The 26,438-nt window shown below is 36.7% G+C and overlaps 1 protein-coding gene across 1 annotated transcript in view; it reads left to right on the top strand.

Annotated features, from left to right (window-relative positions):
- Positions 1 to 4,886: 4,886 nt before the first annotated feature.
- Positions 4,887 to 26,438, top strand: part of dlc1 (DLC1 Rho GTPase activating protein) — a 122,088-nt gene continuing 100,536 nt past the window's right edge. Inside the window, exons 1-2 of the mRNA XM_081362085.1 lie at positions 4,887 to 5,509; positions 6,590 to 8,066. Coding sequence (XP_081218211.1) covers positions 6,666 to 8,066 — 1,401 coding nt within the window. The 5' untranslated portion in view covers positions 4,887 to 5,509; positions 6,590 to 6,665. The remainder of the gene's footprint in view (positions 5,510 to 6,589; positions 8,067 to 26,438) is intronic.

Below are 26,438 nucleotides of genomic sequence, written 5' to 3'. Positions count from 1 at the left end.
TTCCGGGAACAGAGGAACGTGAATATGGCAACGTTTTATTTGGCGTTTGTATCACCGCAGTTCTGAATTGAATAGTGTAAACAAATAAAATGCAACATAAAAACACCGTGACTCGTTTTCCACAGGATTCCACGCTGATTAAGTGATGCTAACTCTATAATGTATTAGTTTACAAATCATGCACTATGGTAAAAAGTGTTTGAGGTCACAACATTTTGCTAAGAGCCGCGTGAAAAGTCTTTATTGAAGCAACACCAAAGCACTTTTCCTCTTCGGTCCCCCTACAGGTTGGAAGCGGAATTGTCCATTACTGCTGTCGTAAATAATTTAGCCTATACCGCAGCCTACCGTCGCACGCACGCTATTTGTTTATCCAACACCGGCTTTGGAAATAACAATGTCCACAGACAAGGTAGAGTATGTTGCATGATTTTATGAAAGTATGATGTTTGATGCAACATCAGAAACGAAGAAAAACTAAATAATGGCATTGCTTGCTATTTTTTTGCAATTGTAACGCTTGCCGTAAAGCAAGTCAAATTTGTAGTTTCTTATGTCTCATTCGAACTACAGATCCGCTACCGATCTGGCAAACTTACATAGTGCGGTTATAGCCGATAGAGGGTCGCAAAGCGAACGCAGAAGTGCCGTTCACCGTGTTACGAATTGATGAACCACTGAAACGATTTTGGAAACATTATTTTAAGGTACAAAATAATCTTTGGTGTTACTTTAATTCATAATCTGCCCTGTAATCATAATTGTGTGTAAAAAAAAAAAAAAAAAAAAAAAGATTAAAAGTGCTTGCTGTTTTACTGCCTCTATTGTTCATTTCTGTTAAACTGCAGTGATATGAACATTTTGCAAAAATGTTGCCACAGGCACGTTTTTCAATGAGCCTGTGTTGTGTGGTAAAATTAAAAATAATTACAAGTTAAAATAACTGTTTTCTATTTGAATATATTTAAAAATGTAATTAATTTCTGTGATGTCAAAGCTGAATTTTCAGCCTCTTTACTCCAATCTTCAGTGTCACATGATCCTTCAGAAATCATTTTAATCTGCTGTTTTAGGGGTTCTTTGATGGGTAGAAACTTCAAAAGAGCATTTGACATTACATATCTAAAGTACTATTAATATTATTATTAATAGCATTAATATGTAACTCATATTATTTGACTGCTTAGAAGATTTTTGTATTTCCATAGGCGTAATTTGTGCAATGTCCCCAACATTTGCCAAAGTCATTTTTTTGAAAGCCACTGAAAAAAATGGTTTATGGTGAGATGAGTTATTGGCTTTATTGAATGTATGATAATAAATGGGATTTCTAGTCAAAATACAGTGTCATTTTATTTTGACAAGAAATCAATTTTCTTGCTGCGAAATATGAATATTTTACAGAGGAAAGTGTTTAGATTCAGTATAAACTCCTGCTGTGCGTAATACATCATGAATGAACAAGTATCAATATATGGATCACTCATTCAGAATGCCAAACATGTGGCATAGTTTTCAAGTGTATATATATATGCAAATAAGCAGGAATAACACTAGGAAGATGGATGAATAGACGAATGAATGGGTGGATTATATTGTTGCATGTGGTTAGAAACAAATCATATAGTTCAAGGCAAAGTTTACCCAAACAAATTTAATTCTGTCATCATTTACTCACCCTCATGTCATTCGTGTGTGGAACATAAATGAAGATAGTTTGAGAAATGCCTCTTTTTTTTCTTTTTACAAATGGAAACCAAAATGGTTTGGTTACCAACATGAGGGTGGGTACATTATGACAGAATATTTCTTCTTCTTTTTTTTTTGTTGAACTATTCCTTTAAATCATAACATTAACATTAACATTAAATCGCAATAGTAACATTAGCCTCTGTCTTCCCTTGATTAATTTGCATATGGTTACGCTTTTCTAAACTGTGTTGTGTTGCTGGACACACTCATGTCACCAACAATCACTGTTTCAGGAAATTGCAAACCCCCATTGAGAGAGAATGACTTCCGGTCGATTTGCCACTGCAAAAGGCTGTCAGTGTGAACGTCCATTTCCTCTGTATGGGTTCCAAGTCCTTTCCCTTTAAACAACAAATCGAGAGTGAGAGAGAGAGAGGGTGACCGTCAAGAAACATGTCTATATTAGGTAATAAATAGCCAACTCACACAGTGAAATGCACTATACCTATTTTGAAGCTGCCCAAGAACAAGAAAGCCACTGTCAAAGAGATTTGACATTGCCCTTTTACAAGATCCCAAAAATGTCCCTCAAGCAATTCTGGCTATATTTTTTTTTAAGACCTCTTAAAAACTAACTAATAATAATAATAATTATTATTGTTGTTATTTGTTTAATTTTAGAAAGTACTTGTGTATAGGATGTTTATGCTAATATAATAAGAAAAACAGTAATTTTATATAAAGTCTATAACAATTATATAATATCAACAGAAACAACAATAATAAACTAATAACGGTAATAATTATTTTATCAATATTTTAAGTATTTGTGTAAGGAGGTTTGAGCCAAATATTATTATTATTATTATAGAGTTATAACACTTTATAATAACTTTTATTAATAAATAATTAACAAACATTATATACTGTTTAACAGATCATTATTTAATGTAAATTAAAATACTTACAAATGTACTAATGCATTTTTACATTTAAATGCAAAAAGGTGTTTAGCTACAAGTAAGAGAAAACTGAACAATATAAGAGTGGCTGGTCTTAATTTATATAAGGTATCTTTACTGTGTACTTACAACAAAATAATAATAATAATATTTGTTAGGTACAATGTATTTATTGTGTTCATGTTATATTGCAAAACACTTTTGCTGTATTGAGGTGTGATACGGGTATGGGTAAGGTTAGGGACACGTTTGGTGGTTCAAGTAGGTTTAAGGGTTGGTTAAGGGGTCAACATACAGAGGTCTAAGAGAACACGGTTCGAACTGTTTGTATTACATTGTTTTGATAAATGAACTAGTATTTTATTTTTTAAATACAAGTATTATTTATTTTTTCAAGGAATATCCTATATTTAGTATATAGTATACTAAGTGTTGAGGGTAACAGTTTATTTTGAAGGTCCCTTTTGAACATTCTGTTGACTCAAAGTAACTTTGCAACTACATGTCAACTAACTTAGAGTATTAGTAGACTGTCTGCTTAATATCTGTTAACTCTTTATTGTGATGCTCCCCAACAGACACTCTACTGACTATCCTTTGCAACTACATGCCAACTTAACCCTAACCCTACCAGTCTACCAATTATACTATCACTCTAATGAGAGTGAGAAGACATGTAGGTGCAACATTACTTGTAGTCAACAGAACATGTTAAAGGGACCATCAAAATAAAGTGAAACCAAAACGTTTTTGGCACCAAAATTACCATTATGGGTAACACTTTATTATAAGTTTCATTAATAAATCACTAACAAAAATTAAATTATGTTTAACAGATCATTAGTTAATATATATTTACATAGCTAGAAATATGAGTATGATAGTAAACATACAAATGTTTACTAATGAACTTAATTAACATTACATAATGATTATCAGATCACTGTTTAAATTGAAATGCTTATAATGGCAGTAAACTTTCAATTCATACAATCATGTACTTTTTAAAAATCTACAAATTTTGACAGATGGTTTACAATGATTAAAGCTTAAATTAATAAATTGTTAACAAACTTTATATAATGCTTAACAGACATTTAACAAATGCTGAATTTTAAGCACTTTACACACAACATATAACCACAGTCTGTAAAGGTAATACATTCCTTATTTATTTTTTACAAACCATTTATTTGTTAATGTTTTTGCAGAACCCAATCTTGAACCTATTCATTTATTTCATTTAGTACCTTTATGGACAGTCATCTCAATTGCAAAAGAGTGTCTCAAATGACCTGGATTCACCCTATTTACACATCTTTAATTATTTGTTCTTTTTTCTTTCTTTCTTTTTTTTTCTTTTTGCAGTATTCGATCTAAAGTTGAAACTATTCATTATAATGTTTGTAAATGTTTACTAATCATTTACTACCATTATGTGCATTGGTCTTTTAGCTATACTGTAACAATGCTTGTGTAAAGGGTGGTTAGTTGAGTTGCTTGCAGGCATAAGAAGAATGCTTGAGTTGTTTTGTTAGTTATCAGAAATGAGTGCCAAAGCATTACTGCAATCTGACTTGGCCCTCTGACTCAAACCTTTACACAGCACCCTGTCTGCTTCTAATCAAAACTGGAGAGTGCTTTTCCCAGCTAAGACACTGATACACACACAGAGAGAGGCGTGGAAAAAGTGTGTGTGTGTGTGTGTGTGTGTGTGTGTGTGTGTGTGTGTGTGTGTGTGTGTGTGTGTGTGTGTGTGTGTGTGTGTGTGTGTGTGTGTGTGTGTGTGTGTGTGTATGTGTGTGTGCGTGTGTCTGTGTGAGAATGTCTGTGAGAGAAAAGGGAATGTGGCATGCCGATTTTATAGGAAGAATTAAATGTTATGAACAGCACGGAAATAGAGAGAGAGAGAGAGAGAGAGAGAGAGAGAGAGAGAGAGAGAGAGAGAGAGAGAGAGAGAGGGAGAGAGAGAGGAGAGAGAGAGAGAGAGAGAGAGAGAGAGAGAGAGAGAGAGAGAGAGAGAGAGAGAGAAAAGAAAAGTATACAACTGTCAGTTTCCAGAAGAACTGCACATTAGAGAGAATATGAAGAGGCTGGTTTCTAAAAAGAGAATTTGAGAAAGCAAGAGATGGAGGAGGAGAGAGGGAAAGAGAAACAGTGACTTGAGACTGTCAAAAAACAAAAAGAACAGTCATCTTAAGCAAAAACTTCTAATACCGTCAAGATGACAACATGCTCTCCACGTTTCAAGCTCCACGTGTCTCTGTTTTCTTCTCCTCCTCCTTGTGTCTACCAGGGAGAAAAGGCTTCAACAGGAACTGACCAAGATCAGTGATCGCCCCAGACGTCTGGGGAGAGATTGCTCGAACCGAATGGCTTCCTCCTCCCTCTTGTGGAGTTCTTGCATCATCTTTCCAACCACTTCATTGAAGGAATAACGCAAATTGGTTGCAGAACCAATTAGGGATGATTATTGCAGAGCAGCGTTGCTGTTCTGACAGCTGAACATTTGATATATCAACAGAACTGAAGTACTAGTCTAGAGGCTTCAACTTGGATTCATATCTATCACCTTGGAGAATTATTTAATACAGTGTATTTTCCTGTATTTCTTTTTAGACCTCTTCAAAGCAGGAATTGTTTGGACCACAGAGAAGTTGTTGACCCCTGGAGACACATGACCTTGACGTCCTGGCTGGCTTGAGAACAGAGCTAGCTGTGTCAGAGGGTGAGCTCACCACACGACGGGGAGAGTGGGTAACTGACCGCTCCATCGCCACAGACGAACGGTACCAACACGGGGTGACACGCTCACAAGGCCAGAGGAAAAGGAGGACAAGAGGAGAATCGTTCAGGTACTAATATTTAGACTGTCCGTCTGCTTATCAGTCTCTTTAAAAATATCCACTGCGCTGGCTTACTGTCACGTTTTTGTTGTTTATATACAAATTAGGATATTCAGTTATTCTAGCAGGGCTTACCGACTAATGCTGAGACTTAGACATTACCAAACATGCACAAAGTAAGTTCAGGATGTCAGTGACGTAAGCAACTAAGGATTATCTCTCTTTATGAAGATAACTGTCTTTATCGAAATTTTATAATTCACGAAAGCGCTTGGCAAAGGAAACCAGGCTGGACTTCATGACCAGATGTTCCACAGAGGGAGTAACTTCTAGCCAGATGTGAGAGGAATGTCCTGGTTAGGACCTTCTCTGAACGCTCGCCGCTAACCGCTGACTTCACATAGACGTCATGAAGATCTATCAGACCTAAGGGACTGCAAGAGCTTCTGCCATTTCACCATGCTGTGTGGTTTTCCCCCAACGGTCTTTTATTACTGCACTTCTTTCCATCTTGAGACTTTCCTTCTGGTCTAATTTAAAAAAGAAGTCAGTCATTGATGGCTAATCACTGAAGAATGACTTGTGCAAAATGTAGAGAAGTATTACTGTACTTTTGAGTGGGTGGAGGGTCTGCTGAAATGCTTGGCTGACTCAACGCTTGGCGCAAGGATAAATGTGATATGTCTTTTTTTTATTCACGATTCATGCAGAAGTTTTTGAAATCTTTTGAATATATATATATATATATATATATATATATATATATATATATATATATATATATATATATATATATATATATATATATATATGAACACTTCGATGTTGGTCAGCGTACACTTGATTGTTAAAAAAATAAATCTATAGTATTTAGAATGTTCACAAGGTTTTTGGCATATTAAGTTGTTAATGCGCTTTTCAGTGTAACATAGAACAGACTTTTCAGACTAAACAAGTTTAAGAGCACTTGAGATTCAATGTCAATAGCATTCATTACACGTGGCATTTTCATTTCTCTCACATATAAAGATTGTGTGATTACTTGTAAGTGTTTGACAATGAAGTAAGAAATTATCTCTTTCTCTGCAGAAGGACCTGTATCTGGTTTTGTGCTTTCCGTGGGTTGTAATAATAAGGCTCTATGGGCTAGCAGAGGGATCTGGCCATGCCTGTTGCTGTTCATAAGAGAAGCTGGGAAGATCATGTGACCCCACGCACAGGATTACAGTACAGCTATGATGACCTAGACTTGGTCTGCTGCCATGTGCGGTACCAGCGTGGTAGGTGTGCCTCGATGCCCGAGTGTGGTCATCGCCAGCCTTGGACTTTATCCTGCCCTGAAAATGGTAGTGGAGATGGAATGAAAAGGATGGAGAAGATAGTACATAAATTTCAGGGTGGATCTCAACCTAACTGCGATGGTTCAAAGGGCCGAACATTGATGCCTGGAGATACTGTCAATGAGACAGCACGGCACAAGAGTGACCAAGATAGCAGGCTACCTTCAGACAACGTGGCAGATCAAGATGAATTGCAGTGTTCTGCTTCGGGAAATTCGCAAGCTCACAATGGAGATCCAGATAATAAGGAACTAAACAAGGATAAAGTATCTTCTCCCCATAGCCTGACACATTCTGTGCCTACCACCACATTATTGGCTCAAACAGAGGGAACGAATGATTTATCATCTGAGTTGGAGGACCGTATCTCCTTAAACAATTCTGTCAAAGTTGACTGTTCTGAGCTAACTTCTACCAAAAGTGGAACTTCTGTAGAAAATACAGAATCATTAGTGAAGGTCACTGTGAGTAGTCAGATGTTACTTGAACACATGAGTGTCACAAGTGGAATTACAGACATAACTAATAAACCTCCCATCTCTGACTCACAACAGAAATCTGCTGACCCACACATTATTGTGGAAGGACAATGTTGTGAAATGTCTGAACAGACAATTTTAACATCTGGCAAAGTTGAATGCTCATGCACAGATGAAACTACGATCCCAAACTTTTTATCATCATCAACTTCTCAAGAAACTCATCACATTCCAGAAGCTAGCTTAGATGCTAATAAAGCAAGTCTAGTGTGCAAACATCACATAGTGACACAAAGTCTACAAGACAATGAACATCAGGGTGATGGCATTTTTAAATGTTCTGATCATGTGGTGTTAAAGGTTGGAAGTTTTAAAACACCTGCTTGTGAAACTTTTCAACTGGAACCATCTGGAAAAACTGACACAATGGAGACTTTGCATGATTGCTCCTCAAAACTCCAGACCATCCATGAGGGGTCCTTTCCTGAATCTGGAGATGATGCTTCTGCTCAGATATCGGCAGAGAAGCCAGAACAGTTAACAAGTACAGACTCAAACACCAATAACTGTGAGAATTTGACAAACTCAGATGATCAAAACTCAAGGCTAAAGGAGACAACTAGAGGAGATCCTCAACCTGAGGGACTCTGTGAGGAACTTCAGAGAAATCAAAATACAAATACAGGCAAAGAACCTGAGATTGTCCCAAAAGCTGAAAGTTCCCTTGTCAAGCTTCGTACAAGGAAGGTAAGATGTTTTACATATATTTTGTTGTTGTTGATGTTGTTTTTGAGTTAACAATAATATACACAGGTATGATTTTCTTTGGACTGAAATAGTCAACCTCTTAAATCATGTAACTTTTATGACAGGTTTCAATAACTTTCCATTCAGTTTTATTTTTACTCAAGGAAAATAAAAAGAAGAGCAGATATGAAAAAAAAATGTGCCTATGGGCTTGTTCCCATTATGTGCCATGCTTATTAAGGTCAGGCAGTCAGTATGGGAAATTCTGTGGGAATTTCCACATAAATTGTCTGTAACAAAGCAATTAAGCATGCAAATAAACTGAAATCGTCGAAAAGTCATTCTATTTTATGCATCACAAGATTTCAATTAGTTTCGCATTAAACACTGTATTGACTGTTTCTTATTTATTTATTTATTTTGGGGTATTTTTGCAAGTTCTTATTATAGAGACCATAGAGAGCAGACCAGAAGTTATGGGGTGGAAGACAGCGGGAATGGGATCAGGCTTGTTTCAAACCTGCATCTCTCTTGCGAGCACCACAGCTCATACTGTACTGTAGGTTTTTTTTTTGTTTTGTTTTTTTTTACCCAAACTCCAAAAAGTATTAAACTTTGGAGGGCAATTCATCCAATCAATTTGTGTTACAAACATGGTTGGCAACAAAAATGATGTACTGTAGCTTGTTGAAGAGTTGTGTGCCATTACTTTTCTAAGCTACTGTATATCAGACTTACGATTTTCAACTGAATCTCACCTGGCGTAAAATAAAGAGGGGGAAAAAAATTGTGTAGACTTACAGTGAAAAAGTAGGAACTCAAGTCATATCAATTTCACACAAATGGGAATGGGCACTTTTGACTTCAGTCAGTAAGCAAACACCTGTATCCATTCAGAATGGCCTAGCAACCTAGCCAGCAACTATCAACCACTCAGAACACCTTATCAGCCACATAGCAACGCCGTGTCAACCACTCAGAACACCTTATCAGCCACATAGCAACGCCGTGTCAACCACTCAGAACATATTATCATAGTGTTAGATATGTTTACAGAGTATGACAATGTTCAGTTGCACTTCCATTCAAAAGATTGAGGTTGTTAAGATGTTTTAATGTTTTTTTTTTATTTTTTTATTTTTTTATCAAGGCTGCATTTTTTAGATCAAAATCAGCAAAAATATTTAAAAAAAAATTATTGTTAAATATAATTAAAATGTTAAATAACTGTTTTCTATTTGAATATATATATATATATATATATATATATATATATATATATATATATATATACATATATACATATATAAATGTAAATTATTCCTGAAATGGCAAAGCTGTTTTTTTTTTTTTTGCAGCCATTACTCATCAATGTCACTTGATCCATCAGACATCTTTCTAATATGCTAATTTGGTGCTCAAGAGCCTTTTTTTATTTTTGCCCATGTGGTAGCACGTTATTTTACAGTACTGTTCCCCATGCATGTACATTCTACATGGTACTAACCCTGAACCTACACTAAACTTAACCATAACCTATGTACTGTAGTTACCTTATATTACCCAGTACTTTCTTAGGTAAGTACACTGTAGGTGGACGTAAAATAAAGTGCAACCGTCCATGTTGAGAACGGTTTTGCTGCTTAATATTCCTGTGAAAACCCTGATTCATTTTTTTTATTCTTTGAATTGCTTTTGTCAATTTTGATCAATTGAATGCATCCTTGTTGAATAAAGGTATATCTTTTAATAAGAACCTATTGAACTGTAGAGTACTTTTTTTTTATTATTGTTCACATCTCTTCATGAGTGGCCAGTGTGCATGCTTCTTTTATTTTTAGCTGCTTACAAACCGGTTCCAGCATGTTTCTTCTACAGATGCTTTCTTCCTTCTCCATGTTTGTTCTTGCTTGTATACACAGTTCTGATTAAAAGCATTCATATAGCACCATGCTTTTCAAACACCACATCCTAAATCACTATGCCAGCTCACTGCCACGCCCTATTGAAAGCAATGACATCACTCCGGCTTACATCCTTGGCCATGGGCATCTGTGGAATGTTCCACGGTCCAAGAAACTGGCGTCACACGAGACCTAAAATGGCACGAACAGAGTACGTGTGAGAATGTGTAGGCTTTGTGTGTCTTCTGATGTGTGACAGGTAGTTTGTGTAATCTGTTTTGGGTGTGCTTGCATGCATATATTTTTACCTTTATGTGTTTACGTAGGTGATTGACAGCAGCCCGCCTTGCCAACCTCGGTCCCTTAGGTAAAGTCTCTCATAGCTTTCTGTGTTTATTCATCCTTGCCCTATTCCACAAGACCCTGGAGGCGTCGTCCAAAACACAGTCATTATTTATACAGCAGGATCCATTAGACAGGAACCAGCCCAAGCAAAACACGCCATGCTGTGTAATTGTCATTTATTTGTGAGGTTGAAATCCAGGGCTGGTGGCTGGAGTTCTTGTGGGGATTTGTGTTTGTTACGGAACGCTGGAATGAATGTGAGCCATTTAAGGGCTTGAACGACTCTTTTCTACTGCTAATGGAGACACGAAGTTGAAGGACAGAGTGAGCAACGGGAGTGTGGGAGTTTGTGTTTGACATATGAGGACTGAAGGAATCCTGCTTATTCCAATTATCTCTTTCAATGAATGAGCAATAAAATTAGCAAATTGTATTAGTAATGTAGACGGAAAGATAGATGCTCACTTGGTTATTCTCTCAACAACACAGCATTGTTGATTTAGGAGATGAGACCAATGATAACTGAAGTATTTCCCTTTTACGCATGATGCTGCTCACACGCAGACACTCTGAATGTGCTGGATTGTGTCAGTCGGGGGATTTATCAGGGAGTTGAAGTATGAATCTGGGCTTCATGGTGGATTTGAGATTCTTGGAACCGTTTAAGTGGCACTAACACAGTGACTGTTTCAAAAATCACTCCCCATATTGAGCAACTGTCTGAGATCACATTCTCTCTCCCTTTGTTTGTACGCTTGTGACTGTGTGCATGAATTTGTGCATATGGTATGGGGTGTGAATCTTTGGGTAGACAGATAATCGATTTGAGTCACGATTCATAGGTTTTCGTTTCGATTCAGGAACTATTTTTGCAAATACAGAACAATTTGATCTGATTCACAGTGAGATTCGATTTGATTTCAATTAAAGATTCAATTCTGTTTTTGTTTTCTTTATACAGAATATTATCTTATACATGTTTTTATTAAGTTCTTATATGGAAATAAAGAACAAACAAAACTGCTATATACTAAGACCCCTTAAATGTTTATCACCCATATAAACAATGAGTAAAATAACAGTGTTTTATCTTGAAGACAAATGCCTGATTTCAGACTAGGCTTTAGCCTAGTCCCCGATTAAAATGTATGTTTAAGCTGTCTTAACTAAAAGCAACTTGCACTGGCATATCTTTAAAGATGTCAGTGCCATTGTTTTGTCTCAAGATGCACACCAGTAATGTTTTTTTCCAAGGCACGTTTATAAAAGCTACTTAAATGTTCTAAGTCATTCTACCACTTGTGGTATGTTCACAGTCAGCATATCTGAAATATACAGGGATGTGATTGTGTGAGTGAATAAAAGCAGGACATTGTTTTTGAGACCCAGAGTGAAGCACTTTTTGTTTTTTAAACACCTGAATCAGCCATTTACAGCATGAACTACCAGGAACTGTGAAGAGTGACACATGGAAATATATTTAACAGTTATAATTTAGTAATACAAAACAGGTCGTCTTAACATCTTTGGGGAAAATGTAAGGTCAATTTGTGCTATTCTGTAGTTCTATAAATAAAACAGTGTGCTTCCAAAACCTATCAATCTCATTCAGTAAATAAAATTCCACTCAAACTTCTACAATAGGAATAGATAACATATATATATATATATATATATATATATATATATATATATATATATATATATATATATATATATATATATATATATATATATATATATATATATATATATATATATATATATATATATATATAGTTTTTGGGAAACTACACATCATATTCTGGCTAGGCCTACAGATAAAATTAAGAATTACATTAATGCTCTTTAGCCATTGGAAAATTAAGACTACACATAATCTTATCAGCATGATGAATAAATTATATTAACTGGAATGAACTGTATACAGAAAGGGAGCAGAGAATGTGACCGATCGAGCTTTGCATGCTCTTTATACGCAAAAAAAAACTTTTATGTGCATCCAATAAGCATTTTTTTGCATACATCAAATTTGCACTTTTTGCGTGCATATGATACGAAATATACATACCCAGCCAATTCTACCCAACGGGTAAATTTTGCGTACCAGATGCTATGCACGTAAAAGATTACTTTTGCATATAAAGAGGAAGCCAAATAGCTATAGATATGCAGTGCCAGGAGCGATTTTCCATGTCTTTTCCAAAACATGTTCTGTTAGAGTTCTTAGATACTGTACCAGAAATGGATATGTGTATGTGCATGCACGTGTAAATTTCTGATAAAGTTTCTAATAAAAAGGCAGTACTTCGCCCCATCATACTGTGTTAGATCACTTTTCACTCACCCTTAGAGACAAAGGGATAATTAAATTGTGCAAAGGTACAGTAATTATGATGATACAGATATTAATGATGAAGATCAATCTCATAATTAGCTCCCTGATGAATACTGCTGATTTGGCCTTGAGATGCACAAAGTCTCTAGAGCAGCCGTGTTGTTCATACAGTATTTCACTTTGGTCTCACTATATTTAATGAGTAGTCAAGCTTTTAACCAGCAAAACTGATGAAGCAGTTGACCAGCATGGTCATCATTTAGTGATGTTTATTGATCAAGAAAGTGCTAGTTAAGCTGGAAGGAGAGTTCACAATTTCATCATTTACTCACCCCCATGTATGCATTTCTTCTGTGGAACGCAAAAGAAGATATACAAATGTGTCTCTGTATTTGGGGCCGTCAGTGGGTTCCAATGTTGTTTGGGACCCCAGAAACCAATGCACCAGCATCCAAAACCCAACATCCTATACCGTTCAAAAGTTTCATTTCTTTGGTAACAATGTAAAAGCCTTTGTCACATTGGATCAATTTAATGAATCTTTGCTGAATAGTAGCTATGTTAATAAAGGTGACATATTATGCCTCTTTTCACAAGATGAAATTTAAATCTATGGTGTCCCCAGAATGTGAAAATTTCAGCTCAAAATACCGGCTTATTTTTTGACATGCTTGCAGAGAAAGGCTTGGTAGATGCACCAGGGACCCGAGGAAAGTGAGGAATAACCATGTCAAATGAACTCAAAATGTCCAGTAGGAGAATGAAATGGGCATCTGTTCTCACAATAACACTCATGCAGAGTTTTTCTAGTCCCCAACAGATTTTTTTTCAAGAGCGGACAGTATTCTTTAAATGAGAAAATAGATTTAAGAGCTTATTAAACACTCCCTGTAGTTCACATACCATTTTGATCAGCCCAATCAGGCTTAAAAATGGATATTTATAATATAAATGTTTTGATTTGTACATGTCAGTTTCACACTCTTTTATCATTCACAAAAAAAGCAGTGTTCTGCATGTACAACCAGCTGAATTGCAGCATGTTTGGTTTCTTTGACCTGCATTTTAAACTCTGTGAAAGAGGTGAAACTACCCACTAAAGGCCTCTATGTACAAAGAGCATCTGATGCCCCTTGGCCCCCACTCTAGTTCATGTGCCTTTTATTTTCAATTGCTGCAACTCCCAATAAATGATTCAGGGAACTCTAAACCAGGCCAGGGGTTCAGAACTCTCCTCTGTTAAGAAAAGCTTTATGTCAGGGCCAACCACCAAAACAAGATTACAAATGTGTGCCAGCAAGTTTCAAAAGAGGACATGTGGCTTAGGAGCAATATGTCCAAACTTACTGTAAAGTGCAATTTAGTTGTCAGAATGCAGTGCTCCCTATTTGATCTGGGCAGTATCTTGTGATGCTCTTCACTTGCTGCTTTAAGTGTGTTGATGGATGAACTCATCTCACCGCGTTTTGGGTTTAGTCTTAGTGGATTGAGTGTGTTTGTGGGTGACTGTGTGAGTTGGGGAGAGAATGAGTTGAATGGAATTGTCATTAAGAAGCGAACAAAAAAGCACCATGTTATTACCATAGGTTTTGCACTTGGTGACATTGAAGACTTAAAGTAAAATTACCATCACAGGAATAAACTATTTTTTAAAATATATTAAAATAGAAAATTTCTATTGAGATTGTAAAAATATTTCACAATATTACTGCTTTTACTGTTTTTGATCAAATAAATACAGCCTTGGGGAGCATAAGAGACTTCTTTCACAAAAAATATTAAAAACCTCAGACTTTTGAATGGTAGTGTGCATGGTAATCATTCAGTATGATGGATGTTTTTTAATGGTAAAATCGTCCAGAATATCATAGTATTACCATGGTACATGTCCAAACAATGCTGGTTGAAATTATACACATCAGTTTAGATAAAAGTAATTCTGATTCAGCAATATATTAAAACTTAGAATGGATAACCTCACATGACAACATGCTAAAGAAGAGCGATCCTTCCAACCACATAATGCAACTTTTATTTTTCTTTGGTAGCTACTGTGTCCGGAGCGCTGAAGTAAGGGAAATGATTCCACATATGTCCTTGATTGACCTTATTCAATAATATGCAGCACAATAATTGGGAAGGAAATTCTGAAGCTGTCGCTCTGTGCCTTTCCATAATACACCCAGTCTCTGTCCCACTTAAACATGGACATCTGCTCCAGTCACATGATGTAGTAATGTCATGTTCAAGACTAAGGCCAAATATCTAGCAAAATACTTCAGATACTGAAGTAAATGAGTTTACCAAAGGAATGTTGTAGCTTATGCCATTTCCTGAAAATCTGTGATGAGGTTATTGCAAACACAATATATGGGGTTTCTTCAGTATGTTAGGCCTTTTGTTTCAGTATTATTATGAACAGGTTTTTTTTTTCACAAACTTGTTTTTTTTTTATGTTTTCATATGTCTGTGTATCAGTGTGTTTCTGCAGTGACATTTTTGTGGTGGTTGATCATAGGTGAATTTGTAATACTGTGAGCTAACTTTAGGCAAGTAATCATGTACTTTTGAAAGTACATGAGTCATACTAAATGAGGCGTCATGTACTGCTGTATGAGGCAACGAGTGAAAGTAAATATTGTATGCTGACGTTTTCTATAATTTGTCGTTTTAAAACAAGGTACTTGCCAAGTATTCTTACGACCGATGTTCTGTGTATTTACATTATGATAATTCAATTAATTTAGCTTAGAGTTCTTCAGCTCTGCCTCTGGAGACCCACTGCCACTGTATCACTAGTGATTTAAAGTACCATTTAAAAGGTTGATGTTATTTAACTCTAAAAAATCTATCACTTTTCCTAGATGAATATTAAGCAGCACATCCGTATTCAGCATATTATGATAATAAATATTTCTTGAGCGCCAAATCAGCATTATAAAGGATCATGTGACACTGAAGACTGGAGTAATAGCTGCAGAAAATTCAGCTTTGCCATCAGAGGAATAATTTTATTTAAAAAAATTCTTAAAATAGAAAACAGTCATTTAAATTTGCATAATATTCACAATATTAAATGTATTTTATATCAAATAAGTGCAGACTTTCAAAAACTTTAAAAGGTGGAACATGTAAACTTTTCATATCTTGCCTGAAGGATTTAATTGTAGGATTAAACAAACCAGCAAAATGCAGTTCCCCTGATGCATAGTGCAAAACCATTTCATTACAATAAGAGTTGAGGCCTGAAATTGTACCATAGCATCTTTCAGGAGTTTTATCATGTGTCCAGTTTTATTCCCTTCTCTCTCCTCTCTAAGCCTGTCTTCCTAGTGAAGGATTGTGCAGGATAGTTGGCCGCTGACAGCTTCCATTTTATATTAGTGGCTAACCAGTAGGGATGCTCCGATCAGGATTTTTGCAGCCGATACCGAGTACCAATTTCTTGTCATGGTGATCGGCCGTTACCGATTCCGAAGCTTAATATATACTTAATATAAGACAAAGATAAATACAAACAAAATGGAGCAGTCCCCAGGTTTATTTAAACATTGTCCAATAGTAAACTGTGGAGGACAAAATAAACATTTAATCTCCTAAAATGGAGAAGTCTGATGTAACTTAAACACTGTCCAATACAAGTCTGAGCAGGACAAAATTAATAATAAAAAATCAACAACATTTGAACTCCTAAAAGAACAAATTGGAGTAGTTTGATGCAACTAATTAGGTTTAATTAAACATTGTCCAATGTTAGAGAAAGAACAAATTAAAATAGAAACATTAAAACTCCAAAATGGAAAAGATATAACTCATGGTTTAATTAAACATTGTCCAATATAAGACTGTAGGGGAAAAAATCAATAGAATAATTTAAACTCCAAAAAGAACAAAATGGAGTAGTTTGATACAAAAAAAAGGAAAAAATAAAAGGAATATAATTAAGTGATTGTCAAGCTGCAGAGTAGTCCTTTGGCCCCTTCCTACTACCTACTTCCTACTTTTTTTATTTTTTATTATAAATATTAGTTTTTCCGCATTTTGGGAAGACAGTCTATTCCTCTTTTCATCCAAAACGTGTGCGGCTGTACTGAATAGCCGCTCACTATCAACACTCGTCGATGGAGCATTAAGGAAGACTCGTGTTGCCTCTGCCAAAGCTGGGAACCGGCCTTTATTCCTCTCCCAAAACACCAGGGGTTCTGCAGATCTTGGGATAAAAGGCTCAGAGAGATTTATCTCAGGTGCTGCCGAATCACTTTCGCTGTAAGCATCACTGCTGCAAAGAACTAGATGGAAGAGCTTTTGGTGTGGCCACAGATTCTCCCATCTTCTCATCAGAGCTATTTCCCCACCTCACTCGTACATCCAGTGCTTCACCGAGCAGTCTGTGTGCCTCTGGTTTGATTTGATCATCAGAATATCTATCCTTGTACCTTGTTTTGAGAAAGAAAAAATAACCATCATTGCTAAATTTCAATTATATTAGCCTAAAATTATACTATAGTATTTAATTTAATACTTTCACACACAACACATTTGTCACACTCAAAGTCTTTTTTTGTTTTAACTTGACATTTACAATACCATAATAAGTATATGTAACCCTGCCTGTGTAAAGCCTGTTTTCTACATAAAATCATCCTATATAATATATTCAAAACATTCTGTGAAAATATAACCTTGATATCTTTAATATTGACTGAGTAAGACCATTTCAAAGATTAAAATAGGGAAATTTATTTAAAAAATGATTATCTCACGCAATCTTATTAGATTGAGATTTTAGCCTGGATTTCACTGACGGTCACATATGAAATTTATCATATACATTATATCTACACAATTAATTAAGACTTACCTAGGATCAAGGACTGTAGCCACAACATACAGGTTCCCTGTTAATGTTGGAGAACCTTCTTACAACAGCTTCGAGAAGTGTTTGTTTCTATGTTTTTACTCCATGGTCCGAGTCGGACTCTCTCTCAAGGAGATGCTTCAGAACACTGATATATGGGGATGACGTTTGCCACGGATGATTTTAATGAGCTAATCTCTTTGGTCAACTCTTCAAAAGGTGCAAGAATGGAAACCATATTTTCAATTAATTTCCACTGTGTTGCATTGAGATTCAAAATGTCATAGTCAGCTGTGTATGCCATTAAAGCATGTTTTTGTTCCAGCAGAGAGTTGAGCATATAGTAAGTACTATTCCATCGTGTGTCGACGTCCTGCTGCAACCTTTTCGGAGACTGGCCAAGTTGTTTTTGAATATCTCCTAAACGCGAGTATGTTTGGGGCGAATGCTTAAAATGGCCAACAACGCGGCAGCTAATCGCCACAGCATCACCGATAGCCCGCTATGATAGGACTCCCACTAAATGGAGAGTATGTGCCATGCACGGCACGCTGCGTAAGTTGCAGTCTCACATTGTCTTTTCTATATTGTATTATCGCGTAGTACGACATGCACTTTCTCTTCAGGTATGTCCCATGACTGCAACATGTCTTTGTATTTAGTGACTAAAGCCTCAGCAGTGTGTGAGTCAGGAAATTCTTGGGAGTGGAGAATCACTTGCCTTTTTTCAAAGTCTTCAGTTATCCACTGCGCTGTCAAACTTAGCATGGACATAGGGGATATGCTAGAGCTCCAAATGTCAGTTGTTAAACTCACAGCGGTCACATTCTCGTGAAGTAAACTGTTTCTGTGGCTGTAGACGATTCGATATAACTCTGGAAGAGCTACATCGGTAAAATATTAGCGCGTGGCAGTTGATATCATGGTTCAAGATGTGCAATAAGGCGGTTAAATCCAATGTCTTCGGTGACCGACAACAGCTGGTTGTCAGTGCATACAAATTCCATTATCTTTGCGGTTATAGCCTTATTAGCTTTCTTGCTGTCTGTAATGGATGGCTGAGTGAGTGGCATTAGTTACCGTTGCCTTTTTTGCAGTTGCCAGTTTTTCGTATTCACCACACGTCTCGCGGTGGCTCGTTCTTAAGTGCTGAATCAGGTTCGTCATATTAAATGTTTTGGACAATGCTCCTCCACATGAGATTTCTTTGGAACATACAATGCAAATAGCAAATTTTTCATTGTTTTTCGAAACATCATAGTAATTCCACACCGGCGATGACATGACTGCGGCGCCAAATCATTTAAGTCCCTACACATCATGTATGTCCTAACACGTTGACGTCATCAAATTGAGATTGGTTTGTGAGATCGGCCAAGTTAGTGAGTACCGATCGAGTCATAAAATGTGATTATCGGCCGATACCGATCTCTGGCCGATCGATCGGAGCATCCCTGCTAACCAGCGATGTGTCACTCTCCAGGACACACTCATTTCAGACGCTGAGGTCTTAAGGAAAGATCTGTGGGGTCACTAAGGACAGACTTTTTGTTAGTCATAAGCACATTCCCCAGAGATCTCTGGGAAAGAGGAAGAGAGCAGGAGGATTCTGGGAGATCTCACAGTGTGGGGATTCTGTCAAATCAAAACAGGAAGAACCCTGTAGGAATGTGACCCGTAGAAGACACTAAAAGAGAGTGAAACTGTAAAAGTTGTCATATCCGTTAAAGATGCAGATCTTAATTCTAAAAATAATGGTTTTCTGGTATATTCCTCCATTTAAGGCTCTGTAAGACAGATGCCACTTATATCAGAGATAGAACAATACATCACATGAGAGTGAGAACAGAGGGCTATGTTTGATGTGCTGTGTTTAACAGCGTTTCAGAACAAGTGTGTGTCATGGAAAAGCTTAGGCATACGCAACTAGCCTTTAACCACACACACGCTCACATAATTCTGGCTCACCTCTGCAAATCCAACAGCAAAGCACTGACTCTGACAGGATAATTCTGTACTAAATGGAAAATAAATGGGGAGGCAGTCACAAGACATTATAATAATAGAGAGAGAACACACGCAAACTCACGCATAAATCTTTTGATTTCTTTCTAGCCCTCTAAGGCCATCTTAGCTCTGTTTCACAGCCTATTCAGTAAGCAGCAAATATTTAGTTTTCACACTGCCGGTATAAATTATAAATGATGCCTGAATACTTGATTCTGATTGGCTGGAAGATGCAATCAAAAAGCCATGTCAGTAATCACCGTTATATATTAATATGCTGCTTTCAATGAAGCACACATACACATATGTCACACGCACATAGATTTACACTGCGCGCCGCACACACATTCAGGAGCAAAGAGACTTGTTGTCATCACTGCCCTTTGCTTTTATTAATAAATTAGCTTCGCTACTGAATCACTACATTATATTACACAGCAAGGAGGTTCTAATGTTGCTGTTTTTAAGTAATTCATCTCGCAGCTTCATTGCTAGTAGAGAGACACTGCACAGGCGCAGGTAATTCACACACACACACACACACACACACACACACACACACACACACACACACACACACACACACACACACACACACACACACACACACACACACACACACACACACACACCTCTCTCTCGCTCTCTCTCGCTCGCTCTCTCTCTCTCTCTCTCTCTCTCTCTCTCTCTCTCTCTCTCTCGGCTAATTCATTCATATAAATGTAACTTTACCACACTACTTAATCTCTGTGTCTTATTAAAAGCAGACATAATGCTAGATCTATAGTCATAGCTGACAAAAATAACTGTCAATTCAACCCTTCTGGTTAAGTTTAGCGCTGCAAACATTAATGACAGCTTTAACTTGTCACTGCTGGCAAATGGTCATGGTATAAGCGGGATTCACCTTTCAGCCAATCAGAATCAAGTATTCAGACAGACCATACATGTAATTCATGGCTAGTTGTGCATTAAAACATTGTAATGAACGTGGAGGCAAATAATACCTATACAAATATTCTTCATCACGGGCAATTACACCTACTATTCAAAAGTCTGGGGTCAGTACGATTTTTTTTTTTAATTACATTTTTTTTCTTACTTTTATTCAGCAAGGATGCATTAAAGTGACCAAAAGTTACAGTAAAAATATTTATAAAGCTACACAAGATATCTATTTATTATTTGAAACTCTTTAAAAGTCAGTTTTTTACAAAATGATCTGCACAAATGTTTTCAACATTGATAAGAAATGTTTCTTGAGCACCGATTCAGCATTTATTTTCAATGTTCTGTCCATAGACTCTAGTGTTCAAAGACAAATTATTTAATCATTTAGCAGACGCTTTTATTCAAAGCGATTTACAAATGAGGGGAACATTTGCTTTCTATCGCAGTCTCATAAAGAGACTCTATGACTATAAACAAATTGACCATGCAAAGCATCTTTATCGGCAGAATGCTATGTAAGAGAGAGAGAGAGAGAGAGAGAGAGAGAATAAGATACATATAACAGACAACAGCTGTCCAAGGACTGAACTGGCTGAAATCCAAATACTGAGAATAAACTCAATGACCTGTACCATTCACCAACTTCAATAATGTTCTCTATTATCAGATGTGTATTAATAAATCAGTCATGAATGAAGTAAATAGCACATTTCTGCATGTGCTATTTACCTGAGAACAAACGAGCACCTTTAATTAAAACATTTTTACTTCATTTTACTTGATGATTTTCGGATCTATCATTGAGGTCAAGTGAATTAAGTGACTTTAATTATTTGAGGAGAGTGTTTCAGCATAACATTCAAATAAAAATGCATTTTCAGTCTCACACTTTATATTGAAGCTTATTATAACACAAGCAGATGCACAGTCGAAATGTCAAGGAAAGGTCACTGTAGTGAGAGGTGTGCTGTATGAATGTAGAATGTGTTGTGTGTATGTGTGAGAGCATGTGTGTGTACATGCTTTGCTGTCCTTGTAGCTATGAAAGGTCTCAGAATGTCCTAGAACATTTGAAAAACCTGACAAAAAAAGACCTTGAGGACCGAAAACGGTTTACAATGGCATAAAATGTCCCCAAGTCGGCTTTCTCCATTAAGAGGTATTTGCCACCTGGATTAGACTTTCAGAGGCATTATATAAATTAGATTGAATATAACATTTGTTCTTTTGAATATTTATTTTTTATAATGTTAAAGGGTTAGTTCACCCAAAAATGAAAATTATGTCATTAATGACTCACCCTCATGTCGTTCCAAGCCCGTAAGACCTCCGTTCATCTTCGGAACACAGTTTAAGATATTTTAGATTTAGTCTGAGACTTTTCTGTTCCTCCATTGAAAGTCAATGGACGGCATACTGTCCATGTCCAGAAAGGCAGTACAGACATCATCAAAGTAGTCCATGTGACATCAGTGGCTCAGTGGCTCAATCTTAAGTTTATCAAGCGACGAGAATACTTTTTGTGCGCAAAAAGTAAACAAAAATAACGACTTTATTCCACTATTCATTTCCTTCTCTCTAGGCTTCGAGTGAGTTCACGTAGTGTTTTTGCGTAGCGCGTGTGTGTTGTACGTCACACGCATCACACATGACCAGCGTCGGCCAATAGTGAGCCTACGTGTGACGTACAACATAGACGCGCTGCGCAAAAACACTACCTGAAATAGCTCGAGGCCCAGAGAGAAGGAAATGAATAGTGGAATAAAGTCGTTATTTTTGTTTACTTTTTGCGCACAAAAAGTATTCTCGTCGCTTGATAAACTTAAGATTGAGCCACTGATGTCACATGGACTACTTTGATGATGTCTGTATTGCCGTCCATTGACTTTCAATGGAGGGACAGAAAGCTCTCGGACTAAATCTAAAATATCTTAAACTGTGTTCCGAAGATGAACGGAGGTCTTACGGGCTTGGAACGACATGAGGGTGAGTCATTAATGACATAATTTTCATTTTTGGGTGAACTAACCTTTTAATGTATAGCTACTACTGTAGCTAGGCTTAAAATTTAATATTAAGAGCTAATTAGAACACATTTACCTCCTCATTTTAGGTGCTTGTCACTTTCTATGGAATTTTTGCCCCAAGCCGCCCTTAAAGGGATACTTCACCTCTGGGAAGATGAATGTGTATTTAAAATAGGTCATTTAAGTAGAAGAAATGTGAAGAAATTTTTGAATTTGGAGCTTTCTAGACTGAGAAAAGCCAGAAAATGTATTTTTGGCTTATGTGGATGAAAGACAACAACTCCCAGAATGCACTTGCTTCGCTGCCTTAGGAGGCCACGCCTACCGGTAAGAGTGCGCAGTTGTAAACAACAAAGCTAGCCTACGTGATGAGTTTGCGAGGGATTTAGAGATCGTCCAAAATGTCCGGGATTCGGCTTTTGCGTTCTACAGTCGCCATTCATCATGTTTACTGTGGCGAGCAGGACGAGGCTGACGGCCGCGGGACAACGTTATCATGTTTACTGTGGCGAGCAGGACGAGGCTGACGGCCGCGGGAGAACGCCGCGAGGCCGGTGGCGTCATTACTGAGACGCGCCGGGTCTCGCATCTCTCACGGAGGAGCGGGAATTTTTCTTAGCAATGGTAAAACACACATCAACCGATCACTTGTTTAGCGTTCATGTAAACACTACATTTAAATTCACCAATCGGAATGAATTCAGTTAGATTGAAAGGTGTGCATGTAAACAATGAATGGCGACCGCAGAAAGCAAAAGCTGAATCCCGGACATTTTGAACGATCTCGCCCGCCGGACAAGTCCGGGAAAAGGAGGATGGTTACTTACTCAGCTTTCTCCTACTATTCAGCTTTCTCCACAGAACAAGAGCCTGCTAGCTTAGCTTCCAAAGAAAGACGGCTGACACTGTGTAGTGTGTACATTCTGAGTGAGATCCCACCCTGTATGGGCGGGCTGAAAACAGGCGGAACAACGCCTTCTACTGGCTGTAGTCTTTAGCCTCTGGCCAGAAAATCCTCCGATGACGCAAAATGACGATTTTTGCGTCATCGGAGGATTTTTTCCAGACAAAAAATACATAAATCTCTCCTCTCAGGGGGATATGAGGGTGGAAAGCATGGTAATTCGAAAATACTACAGGTTTTCTACTAAAACAAAGCTTAATGCTAAATCCTGAAGTAACCCTTTAATTTCTGACCCTATATATACACAAGCTTGGGTTTGTGCATCAGTGTATGTGTGTTTCTTTAAGGATGTCCACAGCTGTAGTGTCTTACTAAAAACACACCACCTGAGGTCAGTGTAACACCTGATATCACATATAAGACGTGAAGAAAGCAAGACAGATGAGAGGAATCTTGCTGTAGTTCAATCATTAAAAACTTGCAGGCATGTGATGTTAATGTGTACTTTCCGGTTACCCTGGCCTGTGTGTTGTTATCTCTGACCTTTTAAAAATTACTGTGCCACTTTACTTTTTTTTCTGATAATGAAGTTACTTTTTTTATTATCAAATTTTGCCTTTTCTATTTAAATTGCTTAGGAAAAATAAAAACACAAGCAAATAAAATGTAAGAGATTGTCATTAAAAGTAGAGCTATTAATATGCTGTGGATAGCATACAGTATATAGCTCAGAAAATGTGGTTTTGGAAGACCTAGATAAATCAAGTTTGAGTTTAGATTGAGATCTCTGACTTTTGATCGCAGACTTTGGTATCCTGGTAAACATGAGCACAGTTAGAGTCATTGTTGAAACTTTAGAGGAGATGTGTACACCAGCTGGGGAGGTTTTCTCATAAGAAAATCTGCAGGAGACGTAAGCAAAAGTCTCCATTTGTTCTCCATTTAATCTCATTTGTGTCAAAGAGAAACCATTTGGATTTTAAAGAGATCTCATTTGTGACTGTGATAAGCGCATTCACACTGTGCATTTTAATTGCCATAAATTTTAACTTCAAAATTTCAAACTTTAGGTGTGACGTATTCAGAAGCTGTTTCTCAATGTCAAGGATACTTCCTTGGCAGGACTGGTCCTTCCAAGTCACTTCCTTCAGAGGCTAGGTGAGGCTCCTCTTCAGCATTCTACTGTCTATGGTTTTTCAACGGCTTTGGAACAGGCTAGCAAGTGCACGTCATTACGTCAGTGAAAATGAAAAACAGAGCGTTGCTATGGACGCAGTTCTGTTCGCTCAGGCAATATAATCGTTTTTAAATCAATAAACTCCTTTTTAATCATATTGATTATTTGACTGTCAAGTGTGTTTAAACAGTGCAGGTCAATTTGACCCATAACATGTAATTATTTTTTTAAAACAAATGTTTGGTAACGTAAATATATTTACATTTGAAAGCATATTGACCCGTTAACGCTCCGACTCCGTTAGTCCGTTAACGTCCAACATTTTGAATTTTTCGAACAAGATAGCAAAGCTGCGCGCATAGGATTGTGGGTGATTTGAGAGCGCGAAGAGCGCGAAGGCTACACATATGCATCCTTTCCTGTGTATGGGATATTTTTCGAACGAAGGGCTGAGTCCTTGGTGGAAATTCCGAGGATCCTCGACATTGGAACAGTCCTTCGACGGATGTCGATGACGTAGCATCCTCGAAATTCTGGCTTCCGAGGATCCTTCCTTGACATTGAGAAATGCCTGAGTTTGTTTTCTGGTTGAGTGCATTTTGTATCATGTTTTAGTCCTGTGTCGTCAGTTAGTTTCTTTTGTTTCAATCAGTTACTTTAGTTCCTCATTGTTTGATTATGGTTTACACCTTGTATTCCTTTCGATGATTGGTTTAGTTTGTCTGTTTAAGCTCTGTTTCTTTCTGTTCATTCATCTTTTTTTTTTTTACATCTTTTTACATTTTCCTTAAATTAAAACTTCAAGAAAACTCTTTATTTACGTTTTTTTTCTTTTTTTTCTTTTTTTGTGACTGATTGATTAGCTAGTTCATTTTATTTAGTGTCAGGATTATTACCATTAACTAAAAACATTGAATAAAATAAAATAAACATTACTGAAATAAAATAAAATATAAAGAATTAGCCTAAACTTATTTTATTTCATCTAGTTGCCAATTAATGCAAAATGTCTCATTTTCTTTTTGTTTGAAGTTGAAATACAGTTCTAAAATAACTCAAATGAAATACAGAAACTTAAAACGTATATATATATTTTTTAAAAAACAAAAAAAATTAAAAGTGAAAACAGAAAATATAAAAACTTAATCCTAATTCAAAATATTAACAAAAACTATAATAGCATATAAATTACCCTAAAATAACGCTGGTTATAATATAAACTTGTATATAAAGTATATATATATATATATATATATATATATATATATATATATATATATATATATATATATATACTTTATATACAAGTTTATATTATACAAAATATAAATACAAATTGTTTCATATTTATAGAAATATATATTGCGCTGTGTGACCGGAACCATACTGGGCTAGTTGTCTGTCACTTCATACAGTGCTAGAGACAGCTCTTCTGCAAAGGGTTTTTAAAACAGAACCACAAACAAAATTTTTGTGTGTGGCTCTGTTTTAGGTGACTTACAGCGGAAGATATTATCTCTGCATCATCTGAAGGTTCTTGGTTCTCCACCGGAGCGGCTCCCATCAGTTGCGTTCTATCACGTTAAGCGCGGATCATGCGCGAGACGGGAGTGCACCGGTTAAAGGTGTCCGGCTAGCGCATGTTTACATTGAAGCTGCTGTCTGTTAATGAAATACTTTTATGGACGTCGCCATGTTTGATATCGCTTTGGTCACTGTCGCTATGGTTACTAGTAAGAGAATATGGGCTTGAAGTTGAACATTCATACAGATAGTATTTGAGACACTACTGTAAATTGCTGTGTGAACGGGACATTTCGAGATCTGTAAGTAAATGCGGTTGTCAATCCCAAAAATTGAC

This window comes from Scardinius erythrophthalmus, assembly GCF_964197995.2.
Source record: "Scardinius erythrophthalmus genome assembly, chromosome: 3".
Classification (NCBI taxonomy): Eukaryota; Metazoa; Chordata; class Actinopteri; order Cypriniformes; family Leuciscidae; genus Scardinius; species Scardinius erythrophthalmus.
This window is presented reverse-complemented; position numbering and strand designations above follow the sequence as displayed.